This window comes from Plecotus auritus (genome assembly GCF_963455305.1).
Source record: "Plecotus auritus genome assembly, chromosome: 7".
NCBI classification, from domain to species: domain Eukaryota; kingdom Metazoa; phylum Chordata; class Mammalia; order Chiroptera; family Vespertilionidae; genus Plecotus; species Plecotus auritus.
Genome location: NC_137774.1, coordinates 17,117,165 through 17,137,374, shown reverse-complemented (window position 1 = coordinate 17,137,374; position 20,210 = coordinate 17,117,165). Strand labels below are relative to the sequence as shown.

Here is a 20,210-nt window from a genome sequence, read left to right as displayed (position 1 = left end):
TTCTCATCTTTCTGGAGCCTCCCTCCCCGGCTAGGCCTCTCAGCCTCGGGTGGGGGAAGAGGGGAGAGCCTGGAGCTCTTTGTGGTGCATTCTCGGTCTCCACCGCTCTCAGCTGGGCCCCCTCCTCCTATTCCACCCCCAACCCCGCCTGCCAGCTCAGCCTCCCCAGCCCCCATTCCACGTGGACCCGCCAGGGCGGGGGGTGGGGAATGAAGACAGGAAGAGGGGGAGCCAACTCAGGGAGCGGAGGTTGGTGGCGGCTCCTCTCTTGTTCGCTCTCACTGCCGGCCATCCCAGCTCCAGGCACCATGTTCCGTGGTGCAGGGTCCCGCAGCCACACCCTCCTGCGACCCCCCCTGCTGCAAATGTTGCTGCTGGTGCACGCCGTGGGGAGGGGGCTGGGCCGCGCCAGCCCGGCCGGGGGCCCCCTGGAAGACGTGGTCATCGAGAGGTACCACATCCCCAGGGCCTGTCCCAGGGAAGTGCAGATGGGGGATTTTGTGCGCTACCACTACAACGGCACTTTTGAGGATGGCAAGAAGTTTGACTCCAGGTAATGGGTTGGGTGGCCCCAGACTCACCACTCCTCTTCCCTGAGCCGGGGCCAGGCGCCTTTAGTTCCTGGGTTCCCCTGGTGCCCTTTTAAGCTGTGTCTGCATTCTGGTACTCATTCCCTGATCCCCTAACCCCACACACAGCGCCTTGGGTGGGGGTGGGGGTGGTCTCCCAGACATCCATCTCTCCAATGATGTATCTTCTCTCAATTTCAAACCTTTGCCTCTCCAAGGACCCCGATTTCGTTCACACAAGCTCCCCAAACTCCCCCAAAGTGCTTGATAATCAAGGTGAACTGCTCTATTTACCAGCCCTTTATTTAGGGACACGAGGAGGGGGTTGTTTTAGTCCAGTGGTCGGCAAATTCATTAGTCAACAGAGCAGCAGTTTGCCGACCACTGTTCTAGTCCACAGTGTTGGGGGGAAGAGCATGGTCCCTGATGCATGTGAGCAGCCTGGGACCCCTACATTCCCACCCACCCTGACTCCTTTCGGCTTCCATCCCCGCGTTTCAATGCCTTTGTGGTTAGAGAAGCGGGAGCAGAACTTTCTTTTGGAGGGGGTGGCTGTTAGCAGCAGCCAGCGGCGAAGCAGCCTGCATTATAATAAGGTTGGATGAATCTGGGCGTGTAGGGACCACGGCTGTCCACGTGTCAGACCTGCTGTCCTGGGCTCCTGGGAGGATTTTTATACCTCCCTCTCCAGGTCTACCTGCACCCCCACCTCCCTCCATCTTAGTTAGTGCCACCAGGCCAGGGCTGCCGCCCATCTTGCCAGCCTTGGAGTTTGAGAGGCCGGCTTCTGCTCTGGCAAGAAGAGAGGCAGGCTTTTGGTCTGCTCTGGCAAGTCCGCGTTTCCCCCCTTACCCAAGAATATTTTTTTCCATTGATTTCTAGAGAGAATAGAAGAGAGGGGGAGAGACAGAGAGAGAGAAACATGACATGAGAGAGAGACACACACCAACTGGTTGCCTCCCAACCAGGGTGTGGCCCCAACAGCCTGAACAGAGGTGCATGCTCTTGACCGGAATTGAACCCGGGGCCCTTTAGTCTGCAGGCCTATGCTCTATCCACTGAGCCAAACCGGCTAGGCCGCTAATCCACTTTTGTTGGTGGGGACAGGGTTGGTTAAACCTTGTCAGCCTTGGTTAAACCGTAGGTCTCAGTGACACACACACAACCCCCCACCACACCCCAAGAAGTCAGTTCTTCTTAGACCCTTCCCCCAAATGCACAACTCATCCCACGGGAAATCGGTGGCCATGGCTTTGGGGGCAGGCAGGATATTGGGTAAGAACACAAACTCCAGGTTTCAAAGCCAGGCTGTGGCCATGGACAAGAAATGTTGCCTCTTAAAGCTTTACTGTCTTTATCTGAAAAATAGAGATTACAAACAATCTGAAAAAATCGAGTCCCTACTTCCTAAGACTGATGAGAGGACTCAAACAAGGCGATGAATGAAAGTGGACTTGACACAGTGCCTGGAAGTCCGAAAGGGTTCAATACTCTTTAGCCCCGACTCTGGGAGGACCAGATGCCCTGATAGTGCTTCACTGGTGCTTGGGCCCTCACAACAATCCTGGAGGGAAGCAGGCCAGTCATAAAACCAGCTCAGTAGGCAAAGGGAGGGGTAGGCAGAAGCCGGGAGTACAGCCCCTGACCGCCAGGAGCGGGGTGGAGGGGCGGGGGTGGGGGCGCTTTGGGGGATGACTTCCCTGGTGGGGACTCTGGGAACCAGGCTGATTCTGGAAAACTTTCACAACCCGTGACCCCCTTTGGTCAATCCCCCAGCCGCCCTTAACTTCTGAAAACATAAAATAAAAAACGGTAACTAAAATAAATAAAAGCCATGGCGGTTTTAGAGTAGGCTCTTTCAGAACTGAAAACCAATCCCTACCCCCCACCAGCTCTGCTTCCCCTTCCTTTCCTCCTTAGCGAGTCCCTGGTGCAGAGGCACAAACGGGGGCTTTGGCGTGGCGCATACCACATATTAGCCGTGACCTTGAGCAAGTGACAGTCTCAGAAGAAAAATGAAAGCAATAATGCCTACCTCACGGGGAAAGAATTAAATAAGATCACTGCCAAGCATGTCACCAGCACATGCTAACTGCCCAATAAACGTTCCTCTTCGCCTCCATGAAGCGCTGAGCACTCCTTTGCTGCCAACAGAGAGCAGCAGACGGCTTGCGCCCAACCCTCTCCCAGGGGTATAAGAGCCCCTGGGCTCGGGGGGCGGGGGGGGGGGGACTTGCTTTTTGTAACTGCCCAGCCTCTTACATTGGGGGCCGTGGCCGACCCCGGAGGGAGGTGAGGAGCATGTTGATCTACACCTGTGTATAGAGGGGCATTGTGCGTGTGTGTATGCGCCTCGGCACGTATGTGACCGTGGGCAGAGGGGAGCATCTGGCTGTGCGCACCCTCACCTGTGCACACCTGAATCCGCTGTATCTCCTCTGCCCCGTCCCCCAGCTATGACCGCAGCACTCTGGTGGCCATCGTGGTGGGTGTGGGGCGTCTCATCACCGGCATGGACCGAGGCCTCATGGGCATGTGCGTCAACGAGCGGAGACGCCTCATCGTGCCTCCCCACCTGGGCTATGGCAGCATCGGTGTGGGTGAGAAGGGCTGGGCACAGGCGTGGGGATGGAGGAGACCTGGAGGTAGAATCAAGGACCCCGGGACCAAAAACTGAAGCTTAGCGAGGGAGAGGGACCTGTCCAAGGTCAACTGCCTACACAGTGTGAATAGGGCAGGTCTGGGAGGAAGGGAAATAACGGCTGGTAAGGATCGTAGCTTGACTAGGAAGAAGGGAAACTAGAGGCGTGGAGGGGGAGGCCAAGCAGGATGCTCAGCCCCCCACTGCAACCCCCACCCTGGGGCCGCATCAAACATGAGCGCCTGCTGCCTGGCCCTCACAGCGGGGCTCATTCCCCCGGATGCCACCCTCTACTTCGACGTGGTCCTGCTGGATGTGTGGAACAAGGAGGACACTGTGCAGGTGAGCACCTTGCTGCGCCCGCCCCACTGCCCCCGCATGGTCCAGGACAGCGACTTTGTCCGCTACCACTACAACGGCACGCTGCTAGACGGCACCGCCTTCGACAGCAGGTAAGGGCTGGCGGGAGCCCCGGGTGCTGGGGACCCTGGCTCCGGTGGGGGGAGTCCAGGGTCTATTTTCTCCCTCCTCTAGCGCCATCACCCTACCTCACTCTCCGCAGCTACAGCAGGGGCGGCACTTATGACACCTACATCGGCTCTGGCTGGCTGATCAAGGGCATGGACCAGGGGCTGCTGAGCATGTGTCCTGGAGAGAGAAGGAAGATCATCATCCCTCCATTCCTGGCCTATGGCGAGAAGGGCTATGGTAAGGGCAGGCGAGGACTCGGGGATTCTCCGGAAGTGGCTGCCACACACTTGTTCAGGGTGTGTACTGCACGGGGCACCCAGCCGAGGAGGCGAGTGGGAATGAAATCTAGCCCTTGGTGACCCTCTCATTAAGAAGGGGGGCTGTATTCTGATTCACACAAAGGTCCAGTGTGGGCTGGTGGGTGGCCCTGGGGGCTCACCCAGCTCAGGCCTCACAGAGGGAGCAAGGAACAGGGCTGCTGAGGGCCAGGGAAGGGCCCTGGAGGGCAGGGTTAGCGCCGCGTTGCAGGGTTCTCCCAGAGGCCTTCCTGGGTCAAGGAGGAGCCGGGCTTGCTCCCCACCTGTATGGTTGAAGCCTATCCCGTCCCCAGGGACTGTGATCCCCCCGCAGGCCTCCCTGGTCTTCCACGTCCTACTTATCGACGTCCACAACCCGAAGGACACGGTGCAGCTGGAGACGCTGGAGCTCCCGCCCGGCTGTGTCCGGAGAGCCGCGGCCGGGGACTTCATGCGCTACCACTACAACGGCTCGCTGATGGACGGCACCCTCTTCGATTCCAGGTGAGGGGCGGCCCGAGGAGGGAGGGGCTGGGCAGAGGCAAGAAGCTGGGGTGGCTCTGAGCTGTCAGCAAGGGCAGGGGCCCCTCTGACTCCCTTGCTGGCCTCCCCACCTTGTCCTGCAGCTACTCCCGCAACCACACGTACAACACCTATGTGGGGCAGGGCTACATCATCCCGGGGATGGACCAGGGGCTGCAGGGCACCTGCATGGGCGAGCGCCGGAGGATCACCATCCCCCCGCACCTCGCCTACGGAGAGAACGGGACTGGTAGGCCTGTTGTCCCTCAGCTCCTCTCCTGAACCCCTCAGTGACCTTCCCCTGCTCTGCCCCTCTCATCACAAAACCAGCCACCCACACAGTTCCTGCCACACGGACTCCATCCTTTCCTCCGGGGCGGTCCCCCCACTTCTCTCCCCTCCGGGGGAAGTGCTCCTGAGTTTGGGGTGGGGGTGGTTATGGAAAAACAGAAACAGCATAGCCCTAGGAAGCAGAGCCCTGGAGTTGAGGCCCAGCTTTGCTGGATGAAATTCATCACCTTGACCAGCCAGGTGAGTGACTCGGGGGTTGCACGGTATAAAGGGCTTTCTAACTGGCAGGCCCCTCCCTCCCCTGCCCCCCAGGAGAACTGATTATGTGGACAAACACTCCACCCCATTCTCGCGTGAAACCCCAGGGCAGTTTCACGGAGACCCTGAGGGCCCCCTCCTAGATGCCAAGCTGACCCACTCCCCATTCTGGTCCCAGGAGACAAGATCCCTGGCTCAGCTGTGCTGATATTCGACGTCCACGTCATCGACTTCCATAACCCCGAGGATCCCGTGGAAATCAAGACCCTGTCCCGGCCCTCCGAGGCCTGCAACGAGACCACCAAGTCTGGGGACTTCGTTCGCTACCACTACAACTGCTCTCTGCTGGACGGCACCAAGCTCTTCTCCTCGTGGGTCTGGGGCAGGGCCAGGGCCGGGCAGGTGGGTGGGACTAGGGGAGGGGAGACCTCCATATAGCACCCCCTTCTCCATAAGCTCCCATCTATGGGGAGCGTAAGGGGCAGAAAGGGAAGGGAGGGTGAAGCTAGCAGTAGGGGAGCTGAGCCCTCAAGGCCACGTTTTCGGGGCAATGGCAAGATGAGAAGGGTGTCCCCTCTGAGCCTGGGGCCCTGCACTCAGCTGCGTGGGGTGGGCACCAGTGAGCTGTGAACTGTGGGACGAGGAAGGGCACTGACCTGGGAATCTGCTCTTCCCCCAGGCATGACTACGGGGCCCCCCAGGAGGCAACTCTGGGGGCCAACAAGGTGATCGAAGGACTGGACACAGGCCTGCAGGGCATGTGTGTGGGAGAGAGGCGGCAGCTCGTGGTGCCCCCGCACCTGGCACACGGGGAGAGTGGAGGTGAGGAGCAGAGTCAGGTCTGACCCACCCGTTTGCCCCTTTCGGCTGGTTCTGTAAACACCCCATGTCCCACTCTCCAGCCTCCAAGAGGGGTAACAGGCCTGCGAGCTGGCAACACACTGGGCAGGCTGCAAAGCCAGGCCCAGGCCCTGGCCTGACCGGGACTCCTTCCATTCTCCCTCCCGCCAGCCCGGGGGGTCCCTGGCAGTGCCGTGCTGCTGTTCGAGGTGGAGCTGATATCCCGGGAGGAGGGGCTGCCCGAAGGCTACCTGTTTGTGTGGCACCAGGACCCTCCTGCCAACCTGTTTGAAGACCTGGACCTCAACAAAGACGGCGAGGTCCCCCCAGAGGAGGTGGGTGAGGATGCAACCCTCACAGTAACCACTCCCACTCTCCCCTGGCATGGCGGCCTCTAGCAAGAACATGGTACCTGTCCACCCTCCTGCCTGAGCCATGTTCCCGCCCCTCTGCTGGGTCCCTGTGCTGTGGGTTCCTGTCCCTGCCGTCTCTCCTGCACACGGGCGGCCCTGGCCCCGCTCAGGACCCCGGCACCAGCTCCTCTCCTCAGTCCTCACTGGCTGGCCTCCCCGGGGCCCTTGCCAAGGCCCCCCAAAGCTGCTCAGGCACGAGGCTCACGCTCCCCCTCCCCTGGCTCTCCTTTCCACAGTTCTCCACCTTCATCAGGGCTCAGGTCAGTGAGGGCAAAGGACGCCTCATGCCGGGGCAGGACGCGGAGAAAACCATAGGGGACATGTTCCAGAACCAGGACCGCAACCAGGACGGCAAGATCACCATCGACGAGCTCAAACTCAAGTCCGACGAGGACCAGGAGCGAGTTCACGAGGAGCTCTGAGCGCAGAGCCTGGGCCTGGGCCTGGGCCCGGGCCCCACACCAACGCCCACTTCTGGGGACAGTGGGCAGAAGGGTTGACTTCCAACAGTCACCACCCCCCCTGCTGGGAAGAGGTCTGAGAGCATCTCGGAAGTGGTCGGAGGAGACAGTCTGGTCTTCCCACCAGCCCGAGCAAAATCCACAGCACAGATCTCTCCTCGGTGTTTCTCCTCCAGCCCCACACCAGTTCCTTTGGCATTACAAAGCCAGTCTGGGGGCTGGTGGAGGCTGGGGCTGGATGGGGCCATTGTTGGCCCCCCACCCACCCCTCCATGTCACCACTGAGCATGGCCAAGCTAATCATTTCTATTTCCCCACACTCCCGTTTGTCCTTTTCCTCACCATCCCCAGGCCTGCCCCCCTTCCCCTGTCATGGCAGCTCCTCAGGGGCATGGACCGGGGCTGGCAGAACCCCATCTTCCTCCCACAGCCACAGCTGACCCCAAAGGAAGGGGAGGCTCAGGAGAGCAGTCCTACCACACCCAGGTCCCCAGCACCTGTGCCCCCCACCCCCTCCCAGTGCTGCTGGGGTACCCTCAGGGAGCTGCAGGTCAGGGCTGGGCTATGTGTCACCTTTCATCCCTAAAGAAGGCTGAGGGGCTGAGGAGGAGGAAGGAAATAAAAGGGCAGGCTGAGGACACCCACTCAGATGGGTCTTAGAACTACGAAATGATTCAGAGCGGAGATAAACTTGGAAGGGCTCACTGGGGACCGAGGGGTGAGGGGTGAGGGGAGAGGCAGAGCTCTGCACTCAAAGCTAAACTGGTGTCGGATCTCCTTCTCCTTTGTGACAAATAAAAGACCAAACCAGAGGCCTCAGGAAGTGGTCTTTCACTGGGGGAGGCTTAGACCCAAGGATCGAGAAGAGAGGGGAACTAAGCAGGCCGCCTCCGTGCCTGTGAGCTCAAGGCTGTCCCCGGGTCTCGGTCTCCCCCTTCCAGAGCTTCCTGTCCTTGAGATCCAATCCTTTGGACCTAATCCTGGAAAGGGAGCTCCAGTCTGCCAGAGGGAGGGCAGGGAGTGGTGACCACAGAGAGGGGCCTGCAGGGGAGGTGCGGACACATGATCCCTGTCTCTTAACTGTCCCAAGTGAATGGAAAAGACGAGGTCTATGACCTCAAACACAACACACAAAGCTCAGAGATCAAATCACATAGGCCGGATTCCGCTCTCACATAGATCATTTCCAAAACTATGATATTCCCTCCTCTCCCTGCTCCTGGCTGCAGGCCATGACCACCTGCCCCGTCCCCCCTCATCACAGGAAAGTGACTGAGTTCAAATCTCCGGGATCTTGGGGGAGGAGCTGGCGGCGGCCACCAGCCCTCACCTGCCCTGCAATAGAGATGACCCAAAGCATCCCAGGACCGGGTTGGAGGCGGTGCTTGGGAGAGAAAATGATGGAACTGGTCACTGATCTGCCCCTCAAGCAGATTTCTTGCCCGGGATCCCCTGAGACATGACCTCCGCATGGCCACTCCCTGTCCCAAAGCATCCGGGAGGCACCTCAGAGTCTGACACTGGCTACCCTCAGCCTTAGGTGAAAACCTCTCCTCCCCCAAAACCTACCAGGGCCCATGTGCAGGGGACGTGATGCAGGCCCACCTTTGGCCAGAAACACCCTACCCTAGCTCTAGCTCCTTGCTATGGGGTGTGGCCGTTACTGGTCCTTTCTTGGCCACCTGCAAACCAGACCTACTGCTGGGTCACTAAGGTTTAATGACACACAGAAGAGGTACCACAGCAGGATTCAACCCACAGTCCCAAGGCTTTCCCCTTCAGATAAACATGTTTCCAACAGCCAGGCATCAGTGGGAAGGGTGAGGGACCGAATTTCTCTGAGGACAGACTAAGAAAACACCAGGTACTGTGGTTGGTCTACATTTTCTTCAAAAGGTACCCTAGAGAGAATTCAATTAGTTCTTTTTTAAAAAAATGTTTTTATTGATTTCAGAGAGGAAGGAAGAGGGAGAAAAAGAAACATCAATGAGGAGAGAGAATCTGACTGGCTGCCTCCCACACGCCCCCTACTGGGGATCGAGCTGCAAGCCAGGCATGTGCTCTGACCAGAACTGAACCTCGACCTCCTGGTTCAGAGGTTGATGCTCAATCACTGAGCCATGCTGGCCGGGCTCAGCTAGTTCTTCACCAAGTCAACAGGGAGGGGCGAAGGGAAAAGACTTTGAAGAACACCCAACAATACAAGACAACAGAGGAGTAAACAACTTCTAGTTTACTTTGCCACAGAGCAACTTCTCCCTCCAGGTCCCGGGTCCCAGCCCCACCCCCACTTACGTCACCCATTTTAGTGGCCCTGGACCCACAAGAGGAAGAAGGACAGGAATCAGGGAAAATCGACACCCAAATGGATCCCTTTGGGGACTTCTAAAGGGGCTCTGTACACAGGGTTGGCCAGACCCAACTGATCACAACCGAATTTCGTTTAACAGCTGCATCAGAATAGTCAAACCACTCCAGGTCAGAAACACACCCTGCCTGCCTGCCACCCTGTCCCCCACAGACACATTCAGGCTGCGCTCAGAGCGTCTTCTGGGCTAATTCAGTGGTTTCCAAATCATGTTCTGTGGAACCCTAGCGGCTTCTTGAAGGTTCCTGCACCTCCAGGACCAAAGGGTACATGCTCTACCCCGCCCACCCCCCCCCCCGCAACCCCGAAGTCAGAACAGCTCTGGTTTCTCCTTTTATTTCGATCTACTTTACACATTCGATTTGTTTGAAGAACAGCGTCCCATGTTAAACATTTTCGAAAAACAGAATCCTGGACCAAATGACCCCCAGAATGCAAACAGCCTGCAGGTCCGATTCATCTGGAGTGGCTTTTGCTGCCTTCCACCTGCCAGGGCCTCCCTCAGGCCTTGGAGAACTCACAAGAATGTGCCAGGGAAAGGGGGAGGGAAGGGCGAGGACCCAGCAGCTCGGGGATGTCCTGAGCTGCCCTCTGTACACACCAGGCTCACAGCAGAGCAGCCCCCACGGAGGCTCTCCTCCACATCTCGGCCCGCAGACAGGCCCTGCGCCTGCGCACTCAGGAGCCCTGCATCTCCACCCAGTCCGCCTGGTGCAGGATGTGCTGCAGCAGCCCGTTGACCACGTCCAGCGTCTCGTCCTTCTCCAGCACAATGTCATAGGAGGCCATGTAGCGCTCCCGCTGCTCCTCCACCTGCCCGGGGAGGGGAGACGGGGAGTCCCTGAAATGCCCCGCCCTCTGCCCACTGCCTCCGCCTCCACCTCTCAAGCACCTGGAGTCGGGGGGAGGCGTGCATTCAAGCCACAGATCCCCTAGAGCAGTGGTCGGCAAACTCATTAGTCAACAGAGCGGCAAACCGAGGCTCGAGAGCCACATGTGGCTCGCGAGCCGCAGTTTGCCGACCCCTGCCCTAGAGGAGTTCAAGGTCACAGGGCCTGCCTTTAGGAGACGCAGATGGCAACGGGCACAGGCTACCACAATAAACTCTGGGGTCAAAAGGTCAGTAACGAGGATTAAAACTTAAAAGCCAGATGTTACCTCTAATCTACGCGGACTGGATTTCCACAGGCTCCAGCATGCGGGGAGCCCTCCATCCGATAGCACGCTGTGGCCCTCGATGACCACCCTGTTCTCACCCGTCGGCCTCTGTTCTAGCGCTTTCCTTCTCTAAACTGGGAACCCACATCCTAAAACCCGGACGTCTCCCATCTCAATTACGCCTGACAGGTCTGATTTAGGAGGACTGGCAATCAGCCCGCCACTTCCTCAACTACGTCACCTGGGCAAGTTACTTAACCTCCTCGCCTGTAAAACGGTGTAACAGTCCCTACCTCAACGGCGGTTGTAAGGACTGAACGGGTTAATGTCGCTGCACGTGGTGAGCACTCAGTGGGGGCTCCAATGAAGTGCCTGGCATTACCCTGCCTCTGAACTCGTTCACCGCGGGCAGTCTCGTTTTCCACGAGATTTGGAATGTTCTCCTGAAGAACACGCCTTGTGTCTCACCGCTGTGCCTCCGACACTGAATGCCGTGTGCAGCACACCGGAGGTGCTCGATAAGCTCGTTAACAGAAACTGCAGGGGGAGCAAGCCCCGGAGGAGGAAGCCTGGCCCCCTACCTACCTTGTCATTTAGGAAGCCGATCTTGAGAATGTTCTCCACACCCTGAACCCCATCGGCCATGGTGAGGTCCCCCATGGTGTCCCCCAGCAGGAGGACGTTGGTTTTGCCCTGAAGCTGCTGGAAGTAGCTGGAGTTGTTGCACACGGAGCTGTTCTTGTTGTATGTGTGAATGAGCTGGCCCTTGAATCCCTGTAGGAAACCCTAAATGACCAAGAAAAGAGACCCACCGAAGGGCTACAGGGACCCGTCCAGCACCAGGTCACCACTGCCTCTGTCACAGAGACAAGGAAATGCTACAAGCCATCGGCAACACCAAAATCTCGTTGTAGTCTAAACTAGGAGTCGGCAATGTAGGGCCTGTGGGTCAAGCTTGGCCCATTGTTGTAAATTGAGTTTTGCTGGCACACGGCCATGCCGTTGGCTCACATCTTCCTGTGGCTGCTTTTCTGCACAGCGGAGCGGGGTAGCTGCCAGAGGGGTCGTGTAGCCCATCAGGCCACGGATTATAACGTTTATAATCCCTGGTCTAAACTTTTCGCGATCAGGAGCCATCAAATATTGTTGGTCACCTGCTCTGGTGGAAGCATGAAGCCTGTGACACAAGCACTGTGCAGGCTACGCGTGTACTAAGCCTTCCCCTGCGGGCCACGTCCTGACCACAGTTCAAAGGCATGGAAATTCCGGCCACTGGTTTTAAGGGGAAAAAGTTAGAACATGGGTGAATCGGAGCAGCCCACCTCCGGCCCTAGAAAAACAAGCTGAAGTCCAAGCCCTTGAGAACCCAGGATGGCGCATGACCCATGACAGTGACATGGGGCCTGGTTGACCCCATGGCAGAGAGCTGTTGGCCAAACACCAACGAGCAGGTCCTTCAAAAGTAACTGTCTTCAGGGGCATAAATAAATAGGTAAGTCCTGCCCGAGGACACAGAAGCCAGCACGCCTTCCGCTCCCTCTCCTCCCCGGGTTAGGGTTAATGTTTAGGGTGAAGTACCCTGGCTGGTGGTTCCCACCCCATGTCCATCCCCAGCCCAAAAGAGATTTGACTTGGCTCACATCTTCGTCAAAATCCATGTAGTTAGACACAATGTGGATGTTGGGGTGAAACACTTTCATCTGTCGGATAATTTCTTCCAGGATATCACCAATGCCCGCGGAGAAGATGAAGAGGGGGATGTTATTTTGGTAGAGGGTGTTGAAGAACGCCTTGTATCCCTCCCTGGAAAGAGATGAATGGATTCTGAAATGGTACTGCCTCTATTACTGCTCCGTATTTTCTATTTGGGTTATATATTTTTAGATTAAAAAAAAATTTTTAATTGAGGTATAAAACACATAAAGTAAGTGGTTAAAGTGCACTTATCTTACGTGTTCAGCTCCATTAATACTGACCTATGTCTGCACCCATGTGATTACCAACCAGACCCACGTTCCCTCGTGTCCCTCCCAGCCAATGCCATCCTTCCCTATTTTGACTTCATGTCACCGCTGATTACCTTGGCCTGTCCCTGAACTTCGTATGAACAGGCTCATATTTTTGTTGTTGTTGTTTGTTTCTGTATTACAATTGAACCCTGAATAACACAGGGGTAAGAGGTGCTGACTCCCCGTGCAATAGAAAATCCATGTACAACTTGAGATGTTCCAAAAACTTGAATACAGTTGTCCCTCAGTATCTGAGGGGGGATTGGTTCTAAGACCCCCACGGATACCAACATCCAAGGCTGCTCAAGTCCCTTACAGAAAATGGCATGGCCCTGGTGGCTGTGGCTCAGCTGATTGGGCATCGTCCCACGCTTGGAAAGGTTGCCGGTTAGATTCCGGTCAGGGCACATGCCCAGGTTGTGGACTCAGTTCCCAGTGTGGGGCATGCAGGAGGCAGCCGATCAATGATTCTCTGTCATCATTGATGTTTCTATCTCTCTCTCCCTCTCCCTTCCTCTATGAAATAATAAAAATAATATTTGTAAATAAGTAAAAATAAAATTTTAAAAATGGTGTAGAACAATACATACACTACCAGCAGACCGCTTCCTAGGAAGTACCCAAGGGTAGAACATTCTTTAGCCACAGCCAGAGAGGGAAAGCAAAACCTTCCCCCCCTCATGGCGCCAGGTCTCCTCTAACTCTCCCGGCAACTAACTCCTCTCCACCCTCTTTTTGTGAGCAAACCAGTTTCAAATGTTTCCCAGCGCACGCAGCTTACCTAAGCATGGCATTGGACTCTCTGACCACCTGGGCTATCTGAGACTTCTGAATCTTCTGCTGACACAGGAGATCGTGTGCTTTGGTCCACCTACACACAAACACCCCACAAAACCCCAATTCAGATCGGTAAAATGACTTTTCCCTTCTCAGGGCCAAGTCCCCTCTGGAAGTATTGACAACGGAGGTGGCCTCATCCGTTTCCACAGAACTAGTTCCTGGAGAACCTGGCTGTCCTTAAAAAGGAGGGTGAGCCCGGCCCGCGTGGCTCCGTTGGTTGGAGCTTCATCCTATACACCTAAAGGCTGCACTTTCGTTTCCCGGTCAGGGCACGTACCTAGGTTGCAGGTTCGATCCCCGGTCAGGGTATGTACAGAAAATAACGAATGGAGCCTGGCTGGCGTGGCTCAGTAGATGGAGCATCGTCCCATGGACCAAGAGGTTCTGGGTTCGATTCCCAGTCAGGGCACATGCCTGGATTGTAGGCACCATCCCCAGTAGGAGGTGTGTAGGAGGCAGCCGATAGATGTGTCTCTCTCATTGATGTTTCTATCTCTCTCTCCCTCTCCCTTCTTCCCTATCTAAAAATCAATAAAAACATTTAAAAAATAAAGATAACCAATCCATGTTCTCTCTCACTCTCTCCCCCTCCCCTCGCTCTAGAATCAATAAGCATATCCTTGGGTGAGGATTAATAAAACAAAAAACAAAAGCAGGTGAGAAAGCAACACAACTTAGACACAAGAGATAGGTGAGTTAACTGCTGAAGTCAAAGCTCTTCTGAACCCCTTCTTCCGTGAGCCCACTTGGAGAACTGGGGCTCTGTCCAGTGGTACTGGTTTCTATAGGAAGGTTATCTCCCCAAAGCACGTACTCTCCCACACCCAGGGGCTTCTAACTCATTCGAGGATGCTTGGCGGGCCGCCACGCTAGCAGCAGTCACAGGTAGCTCCAGGTGTGTCTGGACAATTTGTTCTACTAGTTGGGCCTGTGGCATTCAGTTAAGCATCCAGTAAGTTAAGGAAGTCTGTCATCTCATCAAAGCTCAGGAAAACCAGGCCCCCTCCTGGACCAGACCGCCTCAAGGGCCAGGGGCTTTCACCATCACTCACCATTCCACCATATGAGGTGACTTCTCTTTGGCGGTCCGGTGTGGGTCAATCTCAATTGGGTAATACTGGTGAAGGAGCGCTTTCAGCTGGGACATCCAAAGGAAGAGAAAAGCCATTAGTCCCTTGGGTTTTCCCCAGCAAAGTCCTACTGTTCAGCACAAGAAAAAAAAAAAAAAAAAAAAAAATCAGCCCGGTGGGCGTGGCTCAGTGGTTGATCTGTGATCTATGAACCAGGAGGTCAGTTTGATTCCTGGACGAGGCACATGCCCAGGTTGTGGGCTCAATCCCCAGTAGGGGGCATGTAGGAGGCAGCTGATCCATGATTCTCTCTCATCATTGATGTTTCTATCTCTCTCCCTCTCCCTTTCTCTCTGAAATCAATAAAAATATATTTAAAAAATAATAACTAAATAAATGCCCTAGCACAGCCGTCGCCAACCCTTTGGACCTCGCGGACCACCAGAGGTCCGCGGACCACTGCCCTAGCTGGTTTTGCTCAGTGTTGGAGTGTCGGCCCATAGATTGAAGGGTCATGGGTTCGATTCTGGTCAAGAGCAGGTGCCTCAGTTGCAGGCTGGATCCCTGACCCTGGTCAGGGCACGTACTGGAGGCAACCAATCAATGTGTCTTTCTCACATCAATACTTCTCTCTCTCTGTCTCTCCTCCTCCCTTCCATTCTCTCTGAAAATCAATGGGAAAATAATATCCTTGGGTGAGGATTAACCAAAAAAAAAAAAAAAAGAAAGAAAGAAAGAAAAAAGATTTCATATATAAACTTTGCTTTATTAATTTTTTCCAGGAGCCCATCAACACCAAAAAATTTAGCTTTCTCTAGCTTCTTTATCTGAGAGAGGGCAATCAAACCTAGTGGACACAGCTTCCTGGAAGTTGATAAATCAGGTATTCAAGGAACCAAAACAAGTGACTTGCTAGCCCAGCCCGAGTGGCTCAGCTGGTTGGGTGTAATCCTGTGCACCGAAAGGTTGCTGGTTTGATTACCAATCAGGGCACGTACCAACCCCTGGTCAGATTCTCTGCAGAATCTGTTTCTCTGTCAGGGCATGTGTGTAAGGCAACCAATAAATATTTCTTTTTTTCTTTTTTTTTAAATGTATTTCTTTATTGATTTCAGAGAGGAAGGGAGAGGGAGAGAGAGATAGAAACATCAATGATGAGAGAGAAACACCGATTGGCTGCCTCCTGCACGCCCCCTACTGGGGACCGAGCCCGCAACCCAGGCATGTGCCCTGGGCTAGAATAGAACCTGGGACCCTTCAGTCCACAGGCCAACGCTCCATCCACTGAGCCAAACTGGTTAGGGCCCAATAAATATTTCTCTCTCACATTAATGTACTGTATCTCTCTCACCCCTTCCTCTCTCTAAGTATGTCCTAAGGTGAAGATTAAGAAAAAAAGTGACTTGCTAAGAGCGATCAGTGATGGAGCCAAAACCTACCGTAAGCTAAAAGTGGCACCCCAAGAGACAGGTTTTAGAAATATAAGAACAATCTAACATATAATCCACTGCCCAGCTTTTGTTTTTGTTTTTTTTTTCCCCATGAATTTCAAGTAAACGACCAATAATTGTTAATAAACTTTTAAAAAATGTTTTGATTGTTTTTTTTGTTTGTTTTTTTAGCTAAAGAGAGAGGGAAACATCAATGAGAGAGAAACATTGATCAGCTGCCTCCTGCACGACCCCTCCTGGGAGCGAGCCCAACAGCCTGGGCGTGTGCCCTGACCGGAATCAAACCAGTGACCTCTTGGTACATGGGATGGTGCTCAACCAACGGAGTCACACCGGCTGGGCTCCACTGCCCATCTTAATTCTGAGAAATCCTGACAGAGTGTTGGACGAGCTAATCAATACCACAGACCAGCAGACTACTTCGCATGCGGTTTAGTGAATCTCACACAGCAGGGGAACTGAATGATGTAGCTCATTCAGCAGAAAGGGCTCAGCAACCTACAGAGAAACGTGCGGTTAGCACGGCTCTGCTCTGGCAAAGAGGACCCTGAGAGGAAGAACATGGGACGAAATAAAATGGACTCCAAAGCTACAGAGGGATCGCTTTATAATATCTTACGGAAATGGGAGTGGCTGCATACTGACATTAATTCAGATGTCTTTCTCAACACCGGTTGCCTTACCAAGAAAATCATCATCAAGGAAAGAGCAAAATGTAGGGGAAAGAGTTTGGGGCAGAATCTGATCTACGGGAAAGCCAAGCTCTGTGTGCTGCCATGTGTCCTTGGGTAAGTTGCTCTACGTCTCCAAACCCGCTTTCTCATCTGTGAGGTGGAGACAATAATGGTCCTAGTCCGCTCTTGGAGTTGTGGGGTTAAATAACAAACATTGACGTCTCTTGTAAACTCTACAGCTAACAGTGAGCATAACGTCCATACTCCAACTATCAATTATCATGCTGAGACAGGCCTGTAACTGGAACAGCTGAACAAACTGAAGAGCAATTTACAGCCGATACAGAAGGTCACCTCCCTAGAGATAATGTCTAGGCCTCAGTTACATTTCAGCTCCAGACCCAGAAAAGCATCAAAAGCAGGTGGGGGACACCAGGACCAGCTGTAATGATTAACAGACGCCTGCCTGACACTGGCCAGTCAGTGGAGACCACGACCCTGAAGGAGCACACCAAGAAAAGTGGTGAATATTCTGCAGAAACCCTCCCTAAGATTCCCGCCTACAAGAGAGAGATAAAAGGACCCAGTGCCAGGAGCCCTCCCTCTCCCTTCTTGCAACCAGGGCAGCGATGGGCAGCAGCAGTTCGTCCTGGGCAAACCCCCTGACCCTCCACAAGGCCCCCTTTTCTCTGACTTGTGAGCCAAGCAGCCCAGCCCAGGCTCATTTCCCCAGCCCCCCCTTGTTTCACTGTCCCCAGCTTTAAGAAACGTCCTCAAAATCCACCTGGACTCGTGGTGTGAAATTCTTCCTGCACTAAGTCAAGAACCCACACACTCACGGTTGGCCCTAGGCAGACCTGCCCAGGGTCAGGTCCCCCTGCCAGGAACAATACGTCTTGGCCAACAAGGAAAAGCTATCCCAGTGTACTAAAACCAGGTCCCCCTGAGCGAAAGAACAACAAAAAATTTTTACTTCATCTTCTAAGGTCTGTATTCTGAACTCTTTGGTCCTAAGCAAGAGCCATAGGAAATAATATAGGATAGCAATTCTGAGCGAAGAAGGGGAGCCACTCACCTTTTCCCGGCACTCCTCACTGATGATCTTGCTGTTATCCAGAATATCTGCAAAAACACAAAACTCCCTTCACTCCCCCCTTAGAAGCCATCATCGTGTCAGGCCCAACAAAGCAAGCTAGTACGGGACTTACTGTAGGAAGAAGGGCATGCCTTTCCATTATAGGCAAACCTGCTCAAGGTCCTGTCAAAATCAGAAATGACCTAAAATGCAAAAGAGAGATGATGCCTAGATCGGCTCCTTCTGGTGTGGCCCTGCGTCAGGCCTGGAGGATGATTATGAAAGTCCGAGGGCTCAGCGTCCAGACTGGGGGAGTCAGGGAGGGCTATGGAGGGAGCGAAGGACTTAATCCCAGTCAGTACAGCTCTAACCCTGAGGAGGCCCACCCTGGGGGTGGGGGGGGTGGGGTGCTGAAGAATCACGATCCCTTTGGCTCTTTCAATAGCACCCATCTCAGTGCCCCAGGCCCTTCCTTTATGACCCATCTCCACATTTGCAATTTCCTGGGAGCCCGCTGAGCTGGGCTAGTGTGGAGAATGAGGCCCCAGGGCCTGGTGTGGGTGCTTTCTGTCTAATCAGAGGAAGCAGCATGTCCTTACAGAGAATTTTAGGGCAGGTGGGCTCTTCCCCAAACAGGCGAACCAACCTGCTTGCCCCCAGGCCCCGGATCATTTCTAGGGGCTAAAGGCTTGCAGGTGCCGCAACCACGGGCACACGGGCAGGACGCCCCACAGCCCCCCAACCCCCCGCTCCAGCCCGACCTCGCCCGGCGGTACCTGTAAGCGGTCTCGCCCGCCCCTGCGGAGGGCGCCCACGATCTCCTGCACCCGCCCGGGCTGCCGCATCAGGACCGTGGCCTTCATCAGGGGGCTCACCTGTCCCGAGACCCGAGAGAACGGCTGACCCCGGCACCGCGCTGGGCCCGAGGGGAGCTGGGGCCGGGTCGCGGGTGGTGGAGCGGGGGCTCCGGCCGGGCTGGGGGCGCCTACTGGCCGGGGTGGACCCAGGCGCCCCGCTGGAGGCCTCGGCGCGCCCGGGGGGTCGGGGCCCGCGCCTCGCGGGACGGTTCCTCCCGCCTCACCTCCTCCGCCATGGTGCTCGCAGCCGCAGCCGCACCGGTCCTGCGCCGGTGCCCGCCCCGCTGCCGCACTGCGCAGGCTCGTCCCCGCCCCGGGACCCCGGGGAACGCACCGGGCGGGGCCTGGGAGGCCGGCGGGCCTGGGGGCGCTGCGCCCCACACTGGGGAAGACCCTGGTAGGTGGTTCTGTGTTGAGGAAGGTGACGGTCCCAAGGAATTGGGGTTACTGGGTGCCACTCTCTCTAGAGCAAAAACCCTAGCGAGCATGGTCGCTTCAGGCTTACAGTTTGCATGACGAAAAGGCCGCAGGATGGGAGGGGGTGGGAAGGAGCCCTGCAGCGGGTTGTTAAACATCCAGAAGGAGTGTCTGGGCCCGCGCCTCATCTGAAGACAGTGTCTACCTCGTGTCCAGAGGGCAGGAGGGGCCTGGACAGCTGGGCCAGGATGAAAGGCTCATCAACTTTCCTTCTCCCTTCTGCCTCCTCTGGCCTGGTTTCCATGAACGTGGTGTCTGGGGAGCCAGTGTGGAGCTGTGGAGGAAGGTAGATGGCTGCCACAGGGATACGAAGTGGGCAACAGGAACCAGAACTAATAAAAACCCTTACATAACCGAAACCGGTGTGGCTCAGGGGGTAGAGCGTCGGCCTGCGGACTGAAGGGTCCCGGGTTCGATTCCACTCAAGGGCATGTACCTTGGTTGCGGGCACATCCCCAGTGGGGGGTGTGCAGGAGGCGGCTGATCAATGTTTCTCTCTCATCGATGTTTCTAACTCTCTATCCCTCTCACTTCCTCTCTGTAAAAAATCAGTAAAATATATTTTAAAAAAAACAAACAAAACTCTTACATGGTGTTGGTGGTCACGGTCCTGCTCTGGGTACAAGGACATGGACGCAGGTGTGGGGTGATCTTCAGCTGGTAGCGCGGTGGGGAGGGGAGAAGGAAGGAGGTCAGGGACTTTAGACATAATAGGGTTGCCCGACTAAGCCTACAGGGGATCCGGGCGCATTTGAGACATCTTGGTTCATTTCATGTTTCCCACCCCACCATCTTAAGTTTGGGGACACTGTCAAAGCGCTGGGCTCCGGTTGCCTGGCTCCTTCGTCATCTGAAGAGGCACAGCTAGGGCCAGACCTTCTTCTCTCTGGTTTTCAATGGGAGAGAATTCCAGAACCTGAGAGCACAATCCTGAGAGTGATCTCACTCAGGCCCAGGATTCTGGAACTTGGGCTGCCTGATGGACCCTACATGAAAGATGTAGTAGGGAAAAGGAGCGACAGCTGGCTAAAGGGGCCCCCCACAACCCTCCCCGACACCCTCGGAGAACAGCCTCCCTCGGCTGGTCCCAGGGTGCCATGGAGATGGAGAACAAGGCGGCCTCCACACGTTTCCACCAACCTCACATGGAGAGGAAGATGAGTGCGATGACCTGTGAGATCTTCAACGAGCTTAGGCTAGAGGGCAAGCTCTGCGACGTGGTCATCAAGGTCAATGGCTTTGAGTTCAATGCCCACAAGAACATCCTCTGTAGCTGCAGTTCCTACTTTAGGTATAACAGGGTTGCCGGACTAAGCCTGAGGGGGAATTGGGTGCATCTTAGACGTGGTTCATTTCATGTTTCCCACCCCACCTTCTTAAGCTTGGGGACACTGTCAAAGCACGGGGCTCTGGCAGCCTGCTCCTTCGTCATCTGAAGGGGCACAGCTAGGCCAGATCCCCTTCTCTCT

General features: G+C 55.3%; 3 protein-coding genes across 5 annotated transcripts in view; 2 read left to right on the top strand and 1 right to left on the bottom strand.

Annotated features, from left to right (window-relative positions):
- The first annotated feature begins 194 nt into the window (after positions 1-194).
- FKBP10 (FKBP prolyl isomerase 10) lies at positions 195-7,581 on the top strand. Its single transcript, XM_080678682.1, has 10 exons — positions 195-553; positions 3,024-3,169; positions 3,473-3,662; positions 3,773-3,918; positions 4,292-4,481; positions 4,604-4,749; positions 5,227-5,419; positions 5,728-5,870; positions 6,060-6,223; positions 6,538-7,581. The coding sequence occupies exons 1-10, from the start codon at positions 210-212 to the stop codon at positions 6,721-6,723; spliced, it is 1,848 nt and encodes a 615-aa protein (XP_080534808.1). The 5' UTR covers positions 195-209; the 3' UTR covers positions 6,724-7,581.
- Positions 7,582-9,450: 1,869 nt separating this feature from the next.
- NT5C3B (5'-nucleotidase, cytosolic IIIB) overlaps positions 9,451-20,210 on the bottom strand; it is a 22,584-nt gene continuing 11,824 nt past the window's right edge. Inside the window, exons 3-13 of one of the 2 annotated variants that reach the window (XM_080678920.1) lie at positions 19,882-20,057; positions 19,331-19,398; positions 18,887-19,015; positions 18,184-18,282; positions 17,541-17,610; positions 17,408-17,454; positions 14,190-14,275; positions 13,079-13,168; positions 11,929-12,091; positions 10,874-11,074; positions 9,451-9,943 (exon numbers count right to left, since the gene is read on the bottom strand). In XM_080678920.1, the coding sequence (XP_080535046.1) occupies positions 9,809-9,943; positions 10,874-11,074; positions 11,929-12,091; positions 13,079-13,168; positions 14,190-14,275; positions 17,408-17,454; positions 17,541-17,610; positions 18,184-18,282; positions 18,887-19,015; positions 19,331-19,372 (1,062 nt within the window). In that variant the 5' untranslated portion in view covers positions 19,373-19,398; positions 19,882-20,057 and the 3' untranslated portion in view covers positions 9,451-9,808. Of the gene's footprint in view, positions 9,944-10,873; positions 11,075-11,928; positions 12,092-13,078; positions 13,169-14,189; positions 14,276-17,407; positions 17,455-17,540; positions 17,611-18,183; positions 18,283-18,488; positions 18,554-18,886; positions 19,016-19,330; positions 19,399-19,881; positions 20,058-20,210 lie in introns of those variants that run through there. The other variant, XM_080678921.1, reaches the window with a different exon arrangement.
- KLHL10 (kelch like family member 10) overlaps positions 18,588-20,210 on the top strand; it is a gene marked incomplete at its 5' end in the record, with an annotated part of 8,233 nt that continues 6,610 nt past the window's right edge. The window contains one exon of one of the 2 annotated variants that reach the window (XM_080678918.1): positions 18,588-18,661. Coding sequence is in view for 1 of the 2 variants with exons in the window: in XM_080678919.1 (XP_080535045.1) it covers positions 19,839-20,032 (194 nt within the window). Of the gene's footprint in view, positions 18,662-19,838; positions 20,033-20,210 lie in introns of those variants that run through there. The other variant, XM_080678919.1, reaches the window with a different exon arrangement.

What these genes read in the sequence shown, in the direction of transcription:
- FKBP10 (XM_080678682.1), top strand. Translation starts at nt 210, where the DNA reads ATGAAGACAGGAAGAGGGGGAGCCAACTCAGGGAGCGGAGGTTGGTGG. An exon ending in GGCAAGAAGTTTGACTCCAG is followed by an intron (nt 554 to 3,023) that starts GTAATGGGTTGG and finishes CCCGTCCCCCAG; the next exon opens with CTATGACCGCAGCACTCTGG. An exon ending in GCGAGGTCCCCCCAGAGGAG is followed by an intron (nt 6,224 to 6,537) that starts GTGGGTGAGGAT and finishes TCCTTTCCACAG; the next exon opens with TTCTCCACCTTCATCAGGGC.